General features: G+C 34.5%; 1 protein-coding gene across 2 annotated transcripts in view; it reads right to left on the bottom strand.

Moving 5' to 3' along the window:
- Positions 1-366: 366 nt before the first annotated feature.
- KLHL8 (kelch like family member 8) overlaps positions 367-17,414 on the bottom strand; it is a 73,392-nt gene continuing 56,344 nt past the window's right edge. For both annotated transcript variants that reach the window (XM_077882804.1, XM_077882803.1), the window contains 6 exons: positions 15,268-15,411; positions 14,173-14,284; positions 6,415-6,583; positions 6,008-6,167; positions 3,567-3,768; positions 367-3,320 (listed from right to left, as the gene is read on the bottom strand). In XM_077882804.1, the coding sequence (XP_077738930.1) occupies positions 3,197-3,320; positions 3,567-3,768; positions 6,008-6,167; positions 6,415-6,583; positions 14,173-14,284; positions 15,268-15,411 (911 nt within the window). In that variant the 3' untranslated portion in view covers positions 367-3,196. The remainder of the gene's footprint in view (positions 3,321-3,566; positions 3,769-6,007; positions 6,168-6,414; positions 6,584-14,172; positions 14,285-15,267; positions 15,412-17,414) is intronic.

Raw genomic sequence — 17,414 nt, forward strand, 5'->3', positions numbered from 1 at the left:
ACTCAGTACTTGGCAGTATATATGATAATTATTTTGATTTGTTGGAGTATTTCTATACAAATTTATATTCAGTTTTAAGAAAATATTATAGAGAAGTTTTATTGCAACTTTTAACTCCACATAAGGAAGAGATAGAGCCAATGACACCCCAACAATTTCTTTAGAGGTCTGATGTAAAAAAACCACAAAAATGTTCTTTACTGATATAAGATACAAATCAGATTCTAAATGCATTCTCTAACATAGAGGACATGGAGAAAAAAGGAACAAAGAAAATTTGCAAGAGGAGTTTATGTAATTTCAACAATCTCTTATCTAGGCATTTAAACAAATTTTGTGTGAGGAATAAGAGAAGAAATCATACTCTTTTGAGGGAGTACAAAGTTTATTCAAACATTTAAAATAATTTAAAATAATCAGTTATACAGAGTACAGTGAAATTAATCAAAAACAATATCAAGTAATTTGTTTTTAAAGTGATAGTACAATATAGGAAAGCAGTGGCTTTAGTGATTTTATGGAAGATTCACACAAAAGCACCTACAATATTTCTTGAAGAAATAATAATATGCAAATTTTCACTTTTTCTGTTTTTCTGCTTACCATTTCAAAATTTTATCTCAATTTTCTATCACTTTTTTGGTATTCTTATTAACATCTGAGTAGAAATGAAGGCTTCATAATTAAGTAGCCATATTATTTTAATACTGTCATCTCTTTATTCCTATGAATATAATCATCTTTCGTTTGCATGAGTCCTTCAGCCTGATTCTCATTTTATATCTCAAAGAATGTTTTTAATAAACTGTATATATTGATCCCACTATTTATCTTTTCATACTATTGTCAAGACCTTCAAGACTATGCTTCTAATGGTCTATCAACACATAATATAACCGACAGCCACATGTTTTCTTTACTTCCCTTATGAATAGTTCCTATTTTATTGATAGCTAGGGTACCAATTTAGTATGTTACATGACTACAGTATAGTAAGACCAGAAATAGAAATTTAACACCCTTTTGCTCCTAAACTCTGCACACATGACAAAGGCAGAAATATGTTAAAGAAAAAAACCATTTTAAATAATCTTAGGAACAATGAGATCATGATCCTCTCTCTCACAAAATAAATATAACAAACATACTAGTAACCATAACCAGACAAGCATTATAACACAAGAATTCCATTACACATAAGAAATAGACTGTTGAAGCCAGGTGTTGAGATTTATACTCCACATCCAGCTGGTTATAACCAGTCCAGTGAGTGCTAGAGTTAAATTCTTTGGGGACTGACTGAAATATGGTTTTAGTTATACAAGAAAACACTGATTCAGATCCAGCAAAGACTTATGAACTTGCCTACCGGCTGACAGCAAAAAATGGCGGAATTGGGGAACTTTTAAATCTACCTCATGGAAGACCTTTATCTGTGAGCCTGAGATCCTCTTACAAATTTTTTCTTTTTCTGGTCTAATAAATCCAGTAGACACTGGCTTTTGTAATGTGGCTTTCTACCCTATTATACTAATAAGCCCAGGCTGCCTTTTAATGAGGGCCATCAGAGTTACTAGGCAATGAATTTCAGAGCTGGATGGATGGGGTTAACGTTCCTCATTGCCCAGCTTTCCTGTCAACCAGCAAAGAACTATACTAAATTCTGAGGCATGATGACAGGAAAATTCAGGGAGGCCTGGAAGAGAGGTACCAAAGTGCATTGAAAATACAAAACAGAATATTTTAATATTCTTCATAAATAGTTTTACAAATATTTACATATAATGAATAGGCCACTTTGCATTACTGGCTAAAACTAGGAAGAGCTATTAAATCAGTAGGTTAATCAATCCTGGCTTCAAATAATCCATTGAAATATTTTTAATTGAAGTTCAATAAATATACTGAAGGTGATTAAACAGAAAAACAGTTTCAATCTTTTTAACAATATATTTTATTGGTAATAATGGACTTGAACTAATTAGTAAACCATAATCTATAAAGAATTTTTGTAAAAATGCATTCATTTTCTGATAATAAATACATCCAAATTCCAGTTTTTTTAAAAACCAGGATGAGGAAAAGAACAAAATGGAAAGATAATAATCCTGGGCTCAAAGCCAAATGATTAAACCAAAGAGAGAAATATTTTCAGATTCCTCTCAAGGAGTCATGGAATGGGCATCATTTTATCTGAAGGTTTCTCAACTGGGCACTAGAATAATACCAACTCTAAAGCCTTTTCCTCTAATATTTCTTCTGTTTCAAATTTTGCTAATATGAAACAAATCCTTTTTACATGAAATTTAAAAATAACAGTATAAATTCATTCAGATGGAATTAGCTCAGGTAGGTATTTGTTGCCCTAAACAAGTCAAACTGAAATCAAGGACTCCTTACAGCACTCCTATAAAGCTTCTGAATATTCAGCTAACGGCACTGAGAAAGACTAAACATTTTTTCTACTTCTATAAAGATCCAAGAAATTGAGAAGTCAACATCTAGAAAAAAGCAAGGCGGGATCCCTGGGTGGCGCAGCGGTTTGGCGCCTGCCTTTGGCCCAGGGCGCGATCCTGGAGACCCGGGATCGAATCCCACATCAGGCTCCCGGTGCATGGAGCCTGCTTCTCCCTCTGCCTATGTCTCTGCCTCTCTCTCTTTCTGTGACTATCATAAATAAAAATAGGAAAAAAAAATTAAAAAAAAAAAAGCAAGGCATAAATTCATCAGCACCAAAGAGAAATAATCTTCAAAATGAGCAGGTCTTTTATGTGTTGATGAATAGGTTCTAATCTCCCCTCAAGGAAAAGTCCACTGCCTACAGTTAACACTTCTGGATAAAAGAAAAGGTAAAACTCAGTAAAATGGTAAAAATCATTTCCATTTTACATATTGATTTATCCAAAATGCCTTAAAGAGGGATTTCAAGATTTTGATACTACTTTAAACATTTTTCAGAGGAGGTATGGTTTCAAGTTAGACTGTTATTTGCTAAAGTGGGAAGTATCAAATTTACTTTTTTTACTAATAAATCTTCAGCTACTGTCTAAATGTTGCATTTAGTCACAATACAACAGTTTCCATTTAAAATAAGACTCTAGTGGTAGTGAAAACTGTTCAAAGGTGGTAACACAAAATCCTGGTTGTCTTTCTCGCATATCAAATATAACTAAATTGTTGGTGGCTGGAACTCAAATCACATACAATCAACCACATTATTGGATCCATGACCTACATCTCGAATTTGGCTAGTTAAACAGGCACACACAGCTACGCCTGCTCCAGCTCTGCAGTGAGACACAGATCCAACCAACTCCCACCTGAAAAGACAGGAAAAACAGGTTATCTTAATGCATGATTTACTTTACTCAAAATTCTAACCAAAGACAAAAACTCCCTATTATTGGGACTGGTTTTAAAAGACAGCAAGTTTCCTCAGGGAACTTATATAAATAAAATATTTCTAATGTTCTATATTAATGGCTACATCTAGCAGTGTTTTAGCACTCTGGAGTAATCTGTTACTGGAAGATCCCATTGAAGCATACAGAAAACATGAAAATTACCTATTCAGGACTGGATCAAATGCTTCCACTGTATTTAAGTATGCATTGCCATTATGCCCACCAACTGCAAAGATTTTGCCCATCACTGTTGCAATCCCCACTCCACCCCTTGGAGTGGTAAGTGCTGCTACATAATCCCACTTGTTGCTTCGAGGATCATACCGCTCAACTGAACTTAGAGGAGAATTATCATCAAAACCACCTATACATTAAAAAAAAAAAAAAAGATTTTAAAAATAGTACATTTCATAGAAATTAACTATTAAATCTCAATCCAATAGCTTCTCAGCCCAATCTTTTAAAAACATTTTAGGAAATAGAAAAAAAATCAAGGAAAAAATTCACCCCAATGCCTATCATTACCACCAACTCCTATTAGACATTTCTACAATTCGAGATAACTTAGATAGTATTGTACCTCAATACTAAGATTAAAAATCTGAAAGTAGGAAAAACTGAAGTTCCTATATCTAAGCAGATAACTTAGAAGGGAAAACCCCCCACAAACATTCATATAATTTGTCTTTAACCTACTAGAGGCAAATAAGACGTACTGAGATTCTTCTCTGTGTATACATTGTGTATTATATATTTAAACAGTTGGAGGGCCTGAGAAGAGAATAAAACTACCACTGAATCATTTGACTTATGTAGATACATTAAAGTTTTCCAACTGTTTCCCATAATGCTGTAACTGCCATCACAATTACAGAGATGGCTATGATTGAACTTTCACCAATTTTTGCCAAAACTACATCTTCATGCTACATACTCTAGATGGGGACAGTTCTCTCTATACATCATTCTAACAGTGTTACTTATTATATTCCTGATGGTTAAATATAGTGACTTATTCTGACAGTGTTCTTTCCTTTAAAAAATAAGTGTGCCTCTTTTTAAACTCCATCTCTGTCTACATGAGTAATCACTCTCTTCAGCAACTAAGCCTATTTTCCCGAGGACAGGAAGTGTTGCTATTATGATCAGTCTATTCAGAAACAAGGTCAGTTAAAAAAAATCAACAGTTAATTTCTCTAATGTGTTTAATTAAATCAACTTAACTGAAATAAAATTCACCAATTTTATGTATATAATTTGATAAATATTATAAATGTGCACAATAGTATCCTCACCACTGCAACCATGCTACAAAACATATTTTCATTATAATAAAGCTCTCCTAAACAGGGAGCTGTGAGAAGTAGCAACTGTGTACTGCAAGAACTCTGGTTTCTCATACACCCAAGTTCAAATTCTAGCTTTATCACTATGAAGTAAATTATTCACATTGAGTCTCTGCTACCTCACAGAGCTGTGATGATCAAACAAGATCTAAAGATAAATTGTTATCTCTTTTCTTTAGTACACATAACCCCTGGAATATTCAGCATTACTTCTATTGTTTGCAGATATTTCAATGCTAATGATACCCCACACTCTCTTATCAAGAACTGTTAAGTTATGTAATACCAAACAGTTTACATCAACATAAGTGTGACATATGCTAGTTATAATCTCTCTGACCAATTTCTTTCTCTGTAAAGAAGGGAATTACTCATCACAATATTGCTCCCCATTTACTGGGTAACTACAAAGTACCAGATGCAGTTTGAAATGTTTCTTATATCTTATCTTTAAATTTTAGAATAATTCTCTCAAAAATAATTCTCATTATTATTCCTATTTCATAGTTTAAAACCGTGCTACTGGGGACACCTGGGTGGCTCAGTGATTGTGTGTCTGTCTTCAGCTTAGGTCATGATCCCAGGATCCTGGGATCAAGTCCTGCATCAGGCTCCCCGTAGGGAAGCCTTGCTTCTCCCTCTGCCTATGTCTCTGCCTCTCTGTCTCTCATGGATAAATAAATAAAAATCTTAAAACAATAACAACAACAACACCCTGCTACTTAATGTGTGCTGAACAGACCAGAAGCAGCATTGATTATCAGTTGGGAACTGTTAGAAATACAGAATCTGGGCTCCTTCCTTGCAGTTTAACAGTATCTCCAGAAGATTCATATGTTTGAAGTCTGAGAAAGCACTGCCCTATGGTTCTTTCCAATTCTGCAATTCAGTAGGTCAACAGCCATTATGCATGTTGAAATAACCATTGCTTTGCTTTAAGGAATCAACATAATTCCCTTGAAATGATGATGGAAAAAATATTCTTAAATCAAAGATTTTAGCAAAGCATATGTGTCCTTACATTAAAAAATATATATCTTATTTAAATATAATCCTCTACTTTAGATATATTTACTACTCCTACTAAAAATATGAAGGTAGAAATTTTAAACGTGAAAGATGAAGGCATAAACAAAAGCACAAATGTGGATCTCAGTAATTTGAAAGCAAATTTTAAGACTAATTCCACTTGAGCCTAAATATTATATAATTTATGGTACTGTATTTTCTTAAATTAGAGAAATACCAACTACTCACCAACAACATATAAGCAACCATGGAGCTCACTAACTCCATTGCCTGCTCTTCGTTGACCCATTTCTTTAACTTCTATCCACTTATCCAGATGTGGATCATACCTCTCCACACTAGACAAAGAAGCTACTCCATCATTGCCACCTACTGCATAAACATGGTTCTAAATAAAGAAAGAATAAAAACACTTAACATTAGACATTTATTTATTTATTTATTTATGTATTTATTTCATTAGACTTTTAATTGATGTATATGTAATGGTAGACCAGATGTGCAAGAAAGCATGTTTCATGAGATAATATGGTGTGTAATCATTATCTGCATCCTGGAGATAAGAAGATAGCAGACCTTTCTTTATTAGGGACGTGATACAATGCAATCCATAAGCAAATTGTCACATAACTTACTATAAGAGCCACAGAGCCAACCCCTCCACGGGGAGTATTCATTGGTGCCACTGTACTCCACTGATCAGATTCTATGTCATATCTCTCTACATCATTGAAACAAGTGTTGTCATCTAACCCTCCAATTGCATAAATTGGACCACCCAAGGAGGCCAAGGCAATTCCTCGCCTGCAAAGACAATAAAAACACACTTTAGTGTCCGGTTTTGTTTCCAGAAAAAAGGTAATAAAAATATCATCCTAAGGAAGGCATTTACTTTGTTAAAGATCAGTGTGGGCTTTTTTCCCCATTATTTTTAGATTTATCAAACGTTCTGAATAGATGGCTATAAGGTTGCCAAATTATGCAACTGTATGTGAACAGTGCCCTCTGGAGTTTTATAATGCATAGTCTACACAGGTTACTTTAATTTCAAATGAAATAAAGTGAAACCCAACAAAATACTATATAAATGGAGTCCAAAACACAATTAGCAAAACACACAGTTGCATAATGAGAGATTAAATAAATTGAAAGAGATATTTTGCTGTGGAGGTCAGAAATCAATCTCATTTCTAAATTCATGTATTTGCACAGCACGTGTTTGGACAAAGGGTTTCATGGTACCACACAAAAGAACATCAACTTTCATATTACAAGCTTTATATCACATTGTTTTACTTCTGAAGGGCATTTATTTTTCTTCTTGGAAGGGAGACTTAGCCCTTGTGAAAAGCTAATTCACTGTAATAGTAATCAGAAAAAATAATTTCTTAAACACTGCAGCAATAAAAAATTGAATTATTCTAAAACTATAAACTGCCACTGACTTTGTATGTACTTTGGATAGTGTACTTTATAAACCTCGACCTTACTACCTTGCTTCTTCATCTGTAACCCATTTGAGAAAGGAGTAGACACAATTGATATGGAGATAATATAGCTAAGCACTTAAAACAGTGATTGGCCTATGTTTAATGCTATGTATTAAATATATTACTGGAGAGCGCAGCTGTTCAACAGAAATTCAAAGTTTACCAAGAGAATCCTAGGAAGGATTCTTAAGGGTAAGGTTGTTACTCACTTTCAATCCTCTTAATCTCTTTTGTCTTGAGTATAGAGCAATGACTTATAAAATACTGTGGCTATAAAAATTCGCAGGTGTGTGAACATGTGCGTGCACTCCAGAACATACAGGTGTTATATAATGGCAGATGTGTGCCTAATAAATATTCCTCCCCCTCACCATCCCAAACCACAAGAGTATATGACATTATTAGTTATCTCCTACTCCTCAAAACTCTTGATTTTCATGAAATCACACATTTGAATTCCCTCCCAAATCTCTAGCTGGTGCTATTTTGTTTCCTTTAATCGGTGTCTTCTTTTTTACCCTACCCCATCATTTAAATCACCATGTTCACTAAGGCCTCTTATCACTTACATGCTCTCTCTCTCTCCTGAGGCAACCTCATACTTTCCATGGATTTATGATAACTCAAATATATATTTCCAGACACATATCCCAACTTCTACCTTAAATCTGTCATGCTAGCTCTTGAACCTTAATTTTTTGCTTTTAGAGCAATGAATGAGGTTGGCAGGGGTGGAATAGAGGAAGACAGAGAGAAGGAATCTTAAGCAGGGTCCCCAACACAGGGCTCAATCTCATGATCCTGAGACCATAACCTGAGCTGAAATCAAGAATCAGACGCTTAACCAACTGAGCCATCCAGGCGCCCCTCTTCAACCTTAACTTTAACCTGAGATGAAACTCACGGCCTACTTCCCTGTAATAGGCAAATTTTAAGATGTACCCCCCACCCCCCAGTATATTCACCCTCTTGTCTTATTCCCATGCTTATACTACTTTATATGGCAAAAAGATTACTTGAACGGCCCTAATCTAATCACACAAGCCTGCTTAGAGTTTCTCCAGCAGGAGACAACTCAAAAACTCAAAGAATGAGATGGATTCTGCATACCACTGCTTGTTTGCAGACAGAAGGGAGCACCTGGAAAGGACCTGAATGGCTTCTAGGAATTGGGAGTGACATCTGGCAACAGCCAGTAAAAATGAGAAACTCAGTGCCACAATCTCAAGGAACTGAGTTTTATCAATAACCTAAATGACCTTGGAAGGAGATTCTTCCCCAGAGCCTCCAGAAAAGACCTTAGCCCAGCCTACACCTTGACCTTGGCCTTGTAAGACCCCATCAAACCTGCTGAACTTCTGATCTATGGAACTGTGAGCTTTAATAAATAGACATTGTTTTAAGCTGCTAAGTGTGTGGTAAATGGTTTCACAGCAATAGAAAACTCATACACCTATCACAAGGGAAATAAAAATTTTATCCTGTTCATTGACTTGTTTTCTCTAATACAGAAAATTTTACCACTAGCCATATCCAATTGCTTAAGCCAAAAACTGAAGAATCAACCTTGCTTCTTGTTCTTTCAACCTTCCACATCTCAGTGTCATAAAATCTTTTGATTATCTCTCAAATATTTCCTCTCTTCTCTATCCCAACTTTTTCCACTTTAGTCCAAGCCACCATTATTTCTTGACTAAAATATTACAATGATCCTGTTGGTCTCCCAAGCTGTTTTCACTCTGCTCCTCCTCAAATCTTTTCTCCATTTCATTTCCCTGCTATTAAAACGTGTGTGTGTGTGTGTGTGTGTGTGTGTGTGTGTGTGTAAAAGCTCACCAGATAAAATTAAAAACTTCTGGCAAGCCTGAAAGGCCCTCATCCTTTCCTTTTGTTTCAGTCTTATTTTTTCACACCATTCACCTTGATATTTCAGTCACACTGGACTTCCTTTATGCTCTCTGCTCTGTTGACCTCCAGATTTTCAGACTTCATCTCTTTCCACCCATCACCCTTCTATCCACCAATATCTAACCAGGATAAATTCTTCTATTCCTTCAGATCTTAAATGGAACTTCAAGATTTTCTCCACTCTCAAGCCCAGAATTATTGCCCTTGGGGTGCCTGCGTGGCTCAGTTGGTTAAGGGTCTGCCTTTGACTCAGGTCATGATCTCAGAGTCTTTGGATCAAGTTCCACATCAGGCTCCCTGCACGATGGGGAGTCTGCTTCCCCCCCCACCCTCTCTGCCCTTCTCCCCGCTCATGCTCTCTTTCAAATAAATAAATAAATAAATAAATAAATAAATAATAAAATTATTAAAAAATAAAATTATATTATATAATTATATATTTATATTATAAAATTATTAATTTTTAAAAATAATAAATAATAAATAAAATTTAAAAAATTATTGCTCTTGTAATTATGTCTTTATTTGTATCTTTCCTTCTTGAATGTAAGATCTACAGAAGTAAACCCATAAGATCATGACAGGAGCCAAAATCAAATGTCAGCCACTTAATGGACTGAGTCACCCAGTCACCCTTGTTGCATTTCTATACACTAATAATGAAGCAGCAACAAGAGAAATAAAGAAGACAATCCCATTTACAACTGCACCAAGAAGAATAAAATACTTAGGAATAAATCTAACCAAAGAGGTGAAAGACCTGTACTCTAAAAACTATAAAACACTGATGAAAGAAATTCAAGACAACACAAAGAAATGGAAAGACATCCTATGTTCATGGGTAAAAACAAATTGCTAAAATGTCTACTACTCAAAGTAATCTACAGATTTAATGCAATCCCTATCAAAATATCAACAGCATTTTTCACATTTTTCACTAGAATAAACAATCCTAAAATTTGTATGGAACCAAAAAAAGAACCTGAATAGCCAAAGCAATTTGAAAAAGAAAAAGAAAACTGGAGGTGTCACAATTCCAGACTTCAAGTTATATTGCAAAGATGTAGTAATCAAAACAGTATGGTACTAGCACAGAAACAGAAATATAGATCAATGGAACTGAACAGAAAGCCCAGAAATAGACCCACAATTATATGGTCAATTAATCTTTGACAAAGGGGGAAAGAATATGCAATGGAAAAAAGAAAGCCTTTTTAACAAATGGTGTTGGGAAAACTGGACAGCAACGTGCAAAAAAAATAAATAAAAGAAAGAAAAGAAACTAGACCACTTTCTTTCACCATATACAAAAATAAACTCAAGGTGGATTAAGGACTTATGTGTGAGACCTGAAACCATAAAAATCCTACATGAGAGCAAAGGCAGTATTTTTTCTGACACTGATCATAGCAACATCTTTCTAGATACATCTCCTGAGGCAAGGGAAACAAAAGGAAAAATAAACTATTGGGACTACATCAAAATCGAGAGCTTCTGCACAGCAAAGGAAACAATCAACAAAACTAAAAGGCAACCAACTGAACAGGAAAAGATGTTTGCAAATGACTTATCTGATAAATGGTTGGTATCCAAAATCTATAAAGAACTTATCAAACTCAACACCGAAAAAACAAGTAATCCAGTTAAGAAATGGGCACAAGGCACAAACAGACATTTTCCCAAAGAAGACATCTGGATGGCTAACAGACACATGAAAGATGCTCAACATCACTTATCATCAGGGAAATGCAAATCAAAGCCACAATATTACTTCACAAGTCACAGAATGGCTAAAATAAAAAACACAAGAAATAACACTATTGGCAAGTATGTGGGGGAAAAAAGGAACCCTTGTGCACTGTTGGTAGGAATGCAAACTTGTGCATCCACTGTTGGAAACAGTATGGAAAGTTCCTCAAAAAATAAAAATAGAACTATCCTAAGATCCATTACTGGGTATTTATCCAAAGAACATGAAAATACTAATTCAAAAGAATATATGCACCCCTATGTTCATTGCAGCATTATTTACAATAGTCAAACTACGGAAGCAGCCCAAGTATCCACTAGATAGATGAATGGATAAAGATGTAGTGTGCATGTGCGTGTGTGTATGTGTGTGTGTGTGTGTGTATATATATCCAAACACTTACCCCTACCTTTGATTTCCCAACTCTCATTACTTAGTAGATGAAACCACTAATCATGCTTTCAAAGAATGTTTAATAAAAAAACGTTCAATGTATACACACACACACACACACACACACACACACACTGGAATATTATTCAGCCATCAAAAAGAATGAAATCTTGCCATTTGCAACAACATGGATGGAGCTACAGAGTATAATGATAAGTGAAATATCCCAGTCAGAGAAAGACAAATACCATATGATTTTGCTTATATGTGGATTTTAAGAAACAAAACAAAGGGGGGAAAAAAGAGACAAACCAAAAAACAGACTCTTAAATATAGAGAACAAATATCATACCACAGGGGAGGTTGAGTAGGTGAAACAGAGGAAGGAAATTAAGAGTACACTTATCTTGGGTGATGGGTATTAAAGAGGGCACCTTTGGTGAGCACTGGGTGTTGTATATATGTCATGAATCACTGAATTGTACTACTGAAACTAATATTACACTGTATATTAACTGGAAAAAAAAAAGAGATCTAGGCCCACTCCACACCAATTCCAAGATAAATTGCTAGAATGAAAAAAAAATTTTAAATAAGCATTTGGGAAATTTAAAGAAAGAGTACATCTATCTTGATGAGCACTGAGTAATATATGGAACTTTGTTAAGTCACTATATTGTGCATCTGAAACTAATGTAATACAGTATGTTAACTACACCAGAAGTAAAATAAAAAAATCCTCTCTCCTCAGATTAAAACCCTTCACCAGTTTTTTATTTTTATTTTTTTTCCTTCAACAGTTTTTTAATGACAAAGTTTTCAGATCTCTTACTAAACTACTAGTCCTTATATGCATTCCAGGTTATAACTCTCAGAATTGTAACAATTTTTGTGCACCTTCCATATACCATAATTATTTTCAAATTATAAACATATTTTTGTATTAACAGGTTATGTTCATTTAAAAAACTTGCAATCAGAATAAATTTAAAAGGATACAAAAATATATACAGCTTAATTTTTATTTCCATACCCCAATTAATGTTGTATATACCACTTTGAGAACCCAGCCATAGATATGGAGACATCAGCATGAAGAACAGTATAACTACAATCTTCCTTGATCTGAAGGCTACACTTCTCAACTATATTATATTCATTTTCCTTTTCTTCATTTTTTTAGAGCTGTGCTTCATATTGGTTCAAGTACTTTTATCTATAAGAAACATAATTGCTAACCTGATTTTCCACCATGTTGTACTGGTGTAATTCATCTTTCATAATATCTAAAGCAGGTTTTTACCTGTAACTCTAATATTTTTAGGTATTGTTTCTAGATCTACAGGGTGATTAGTCTATTATACTTTTGGAATCTTCATTTGGTGAAATATTTTTTGAATCTTCATTTGGTCATCCACCTTAAGATATCTGAAAATCCAATATTGAAGTCATCAAAAAAATTCTGAATAGGCTATTTAAAACTTACTAAGTTATTGAAAATCTTCCTCTTCTTTAGATTAATCCATTTATCAACATATATTTCAATTTACTGTAGATTAAAATTTTAAGTATTAATGCTCATAATAAAATGAGTAAAAAATGAGGGATTTAAAAAATATATTATTTATTTATTTATTTATTTATTTATTTATTTGAGAGAGAGAGTGAGAGATAGCAAGAGAGCATGAGCAATGGGAAGAGGCAAAGGGAGAGGAGAAGCAGGCTCCCCACTGGTCAGGAAGCCTGACACTGGGCTCCAACCCAGGACCCTGTGATCATGATCTGAGCCAAAGGCAGATGCTTAACCAACTGAAGCCACCCAGGCACCCTGAGGGATATTTTCTTAACATGTTAAAATAATTATGTCTTAGTCCTAAAGCCAGTATCTCATTTAATAGGGAAACACTAGAGACATTTCCACTAAGATCAAGATTAAGACAAAAACACCTACCATCTCTGCTACTATTCACCCTGTATTAGATTAATAGGCAAAATAATTAGACAAGAAAAACCATTCAAAGCATTGGAAAAACAGGCAAAAGTCGAATAAAGTCTATTAATTAATACCATTATATCAATGTTCATTTCCTGTTTTCAGTAATTGTACTACGATGGTATAAAATGTCAACATGAAGGGAGCTGGGTTAGGAGTATAGCACAGGATTTCTCTCTCAGTACTACTGACATTTGAGGAGGAAAATTCTTTGCTGTAGGGGGCTTTCTTATGTATTATAGGATTTTTAGCAGCATTGTTGGCCTCTCTCAACTAGATGCTGGCAGCCACTCCCTCTAACATCCCCCCCCGAAATCTGTGACCACCAAAAATGTCTCCAGATATTGCCAAGTATTCCAGAGGAAGCAAAATAATCTTTTATTGAGAATCACTGGCATACAGGAATTCTACTATTTTTACAATTTTCCTTAAATCTATAATTATTTCAGAGTTAAAAAAAAAATCAATGCTCAGGTTTAGGTGGAAACCATATTAATCATTACCATATTCTGAAATATAAAAAGAAAATATAAAATATATTCTGAAGAGGGGGTGGGGGTGAATGGGTGACGGGCACTGAGGGGGGCACTTGACGGGATGAGCACTGGGTGTTATTCTGTATGTTGGCAAATTGAACACCAATAAAAAATAAATTTATTATTAAAAAAATAAAATATATTCTGAAGAAAGAAAATATAAAAAGTTATAACAAAGCATCACATTGGATGCTAAATTTAACAAAATGTGTTTAAGACAGTATTAAAGTTTCTAAAAACGTAAAAAGTAGAAAATTAGCCCTTTAAATTATTGGAAGCTTTATTTTCCACCAACAAATCAAAAAATTTCCATGCTGATTCACCTCTTTGTGTTCATTGATGCCTTCATCATCCATTTATTAGTCAGAGGATCAAACATCTCCATGCTACCTAAATGTTCATTTCCATCATGTCCACCTACTGCGTATACTTTACCTGTCAAATAGAGAAGTTTGATTTTCATTTGATTCCAAATGGGTAAACTGATAGTTATTTATGTATATATAATATATATGAGATCACATATAATTAGAATAGCATGATAATTTTCAACAAATATTCTTCTGTTCAACATCATGAATAATGTCACTTAAATAGTCATATGAAAATAACTGTAAGCTTCTGCTCAATAAAATGCCTGGAACATGCTGTTCTATATAAAGTTATTTAAATGTCCAAACACTACCCCTACCTTTGATTTCCCAACTCTCATTACTTAGTAGATGAAATCACTAATCATGCTTTCAAAGAATGTTTAATAAAAAAAGTTCAATGTTATGTGAAGAAAATATAAAATTCAGTACAATGTGATCAAATTTTCTAAATGAAGTTATTAAAAATTCACATACAATAAATAACTGTAAAGGTTACATAGAAATAATGTCAACTGTGACTATTTCTGGGTGTTTGGGTTATAGGTGATTTTTACTTTTTATTAGAATGTTCTCTTATTTTCCAAAAAAGAATTTACACTTCTATAATCCAAAAAAAGTGATTTTTTTAAGGTCCTCTAACAGTTTACCCATGGTTCTGTAATTATTTCATTTTCAGTAACCAGTAAAAAAAGAATCTCATTTCAATAATAATTAAACATAAGAAAAAAGCTGATATATATTTATTATTTGAGTTCAATAAGCACTCTTCTTTAGGTTGATTATTTTGCAAATATAACTAAGAAAAGTTTAACTCTTTAACTCTCTTTTCCCTAATACTCATCTCTCAGTAAGCACCTACATGCAAGAGATTGCTCACTGAGCATCTTTGGGCATAAGACAAATAATCACCACACACATATTTTATTGACAGATTGAAACATTTTATAATTTAGAAATTTTCTTACAGAAAGAAATTCTCAAAGTTTAAATATCTCAAAAGAGTGTTACCATCATGGCTATGACTTAAGACAATAATGGACCCACCTTCCACAGAGATTACACCCACATGTCGCCTTCGACTATTCATTTCTGGCCCAAAAAACCAACTGTTTTTGTTGATAGAATAGCATTCAATACTGCGAAAGGGGTCACCAGATCCACCTCTACCACCTACACAAAACAGCACGCCTAAAGGTAAAACCAGAAAATAGAGATCAAAATTATAGCTCCCTAATTTTTCTTAAATTAGTGTGGAAAAAAATACTTAGGAAGTCAAAATTTTGATGAACTGCTAAAAAAAATGAGTTATTTGGATAACTTCAATGTCATTATGTTACTAAAATTCTAACTTTCTTTTCTTCCCCTTATTTGAACTTCTCAAAGAATAGAATACATCAGCTATTATCTCTGTTTGCTAAACAGAGATGTAATGTTACATCCCATTATAGTAAGGTTTAAGTTTTCACCCACTCTGTAAAATTGCTCTTGGCTAAGGTCAGAACTACATCCAATAAATGCTTAAGTTAATTTCTTATTGAACACAAGTACAAAACTCGATATGTTGATCATCCTGTTTTTTGAGAAATTCCTCAATTCTCTTGATTTCCAAAATACTGAAGTCTCTCCTTTTGTGTCCAATAATTTCTCTTTCCTGTGTTTCCCACGTTTCATCCTTCACCTACTTCTCACATACTTTATGTTAACACAGGAAAAGTACATTCCTTGATTTTAAATTCCATTCTGTATCATAATGCCTTCCAAACTACATATCTAAGCCATATTTCCACTTGATGTCCCACAGGCCTTTCAAACCCAACATATTGAAAGGATCTCCCCTCCTCACCTACCTGAACAACCCCTCCCTTCCCTGAGGTATCCTTCCTCTCCCTCACTATTCCACTGCCATTGTTTTAGTTCAGGTCCTCATCTGCTATTACCCAATACTGCAAAATCCTGTCCTTTCTTATCACTTTTAGTAGTCTTTTTGTTTTCAGGCATACTTTTATCCCTCTTAGTCTCTTCATGCATAAAATGGAATAACGCCATCTATCTCATAGTAAGGATTGAATCCTACACTAAAACCTACTCATTAAGTTGCTGCAATCATTTAAGAGATCACATATACAAGAGTCTATTATATGCCTACTATATGCATGTAAGCCAGGCTACCAAGGTGTTGTTTAAATTTAAATCTGAATTTAAAGAGGAATTTAACTAAATACCTTGACTTCCAGAAACAGGATTCACAATTTTAAAAAACCCCATGCTTCAAAAATTTAATTTTTGACATCAACCAATAAAAAAAAGGAGAATAAGCAGTCCTTTCCATAGAAAACTACAGTTGACACTTGAAGAACCCAGGAGTTAGGAGTACCAACTTCCTTTGTAGTTGAAAATCTGCAGGGCAGCCCCAGTGGTGCAGCGGTTTAGCGCCACCTGCAGCCCAGGGCATGATCCTGGAGACCCGGGATCAAGTCCCGCGTCCCGTGTCAGGCTCCCTGCATGGAGCCTGCTTCTTCCTCTGCCTGCGTCTCTGCCTCTCTCTCGCGCTCTGAATCTCTCATGAGTAAATAAAATCTTTAAAAAAAAAAAAAAGAAAAAGAAAATCTGCATATAATTTTTGATTCCCCCAAAACTTAACTCCTAATAGCCTACTGCTGACCAGAAGTCTTACTGGTAGCATGAATAGTCAGTTAACACATATTTTGTATGATATATATATATACACACACACACACACACACACACATGCCATATTCTTACAATAAAGTAAGCTAGAGAAAAGAAAATGTTATTTTTTTAAAGATTTATTTATTTATTTATGATAGACATAGAGAGAGAGAAAGAGGCAGAGACACAGGAGGAGGGAGAAGCAGGCTCCATGCCAGGAGCCCGACGTGGGACTCGATCCCGGGACTCCAGGATCGCGCCCTGGGCCAAAGGCAGGTGCTAAACCGCTGAGCCACTCAGCGATCCCCGAAAAGAAAATGTTATTAAGAAAATCATAAGAGAAGTGCTTGGGTGTAGCTCAGGCAGTTAAACATCTGACCCTTGACTTCAGCTCAGGTCTTGATCTCAGGGCTGTGAGCTCAAGCCCCTCACTAGGGCTTTAAAGAGAGAGAGAGAGAGAGAGAGAGAGAGAGAGAGAACAAATACATTTATAGTACTATAAAAAATCCACATACAAGTGG

Source organism: Canis aureus, chromosome 33 (assembly GCF_053574225.1).
Source record: "Canis aureus isolate CA01 chromosome 33, VMU_Caureus_v.1.0, whole genome shotgun sequence".
Taxonomy (NCBI): Eukaryota; Metazoa; Chordata; class Mammalia; order Carnivora; family Canidae; genus Canis; species Canis aureus.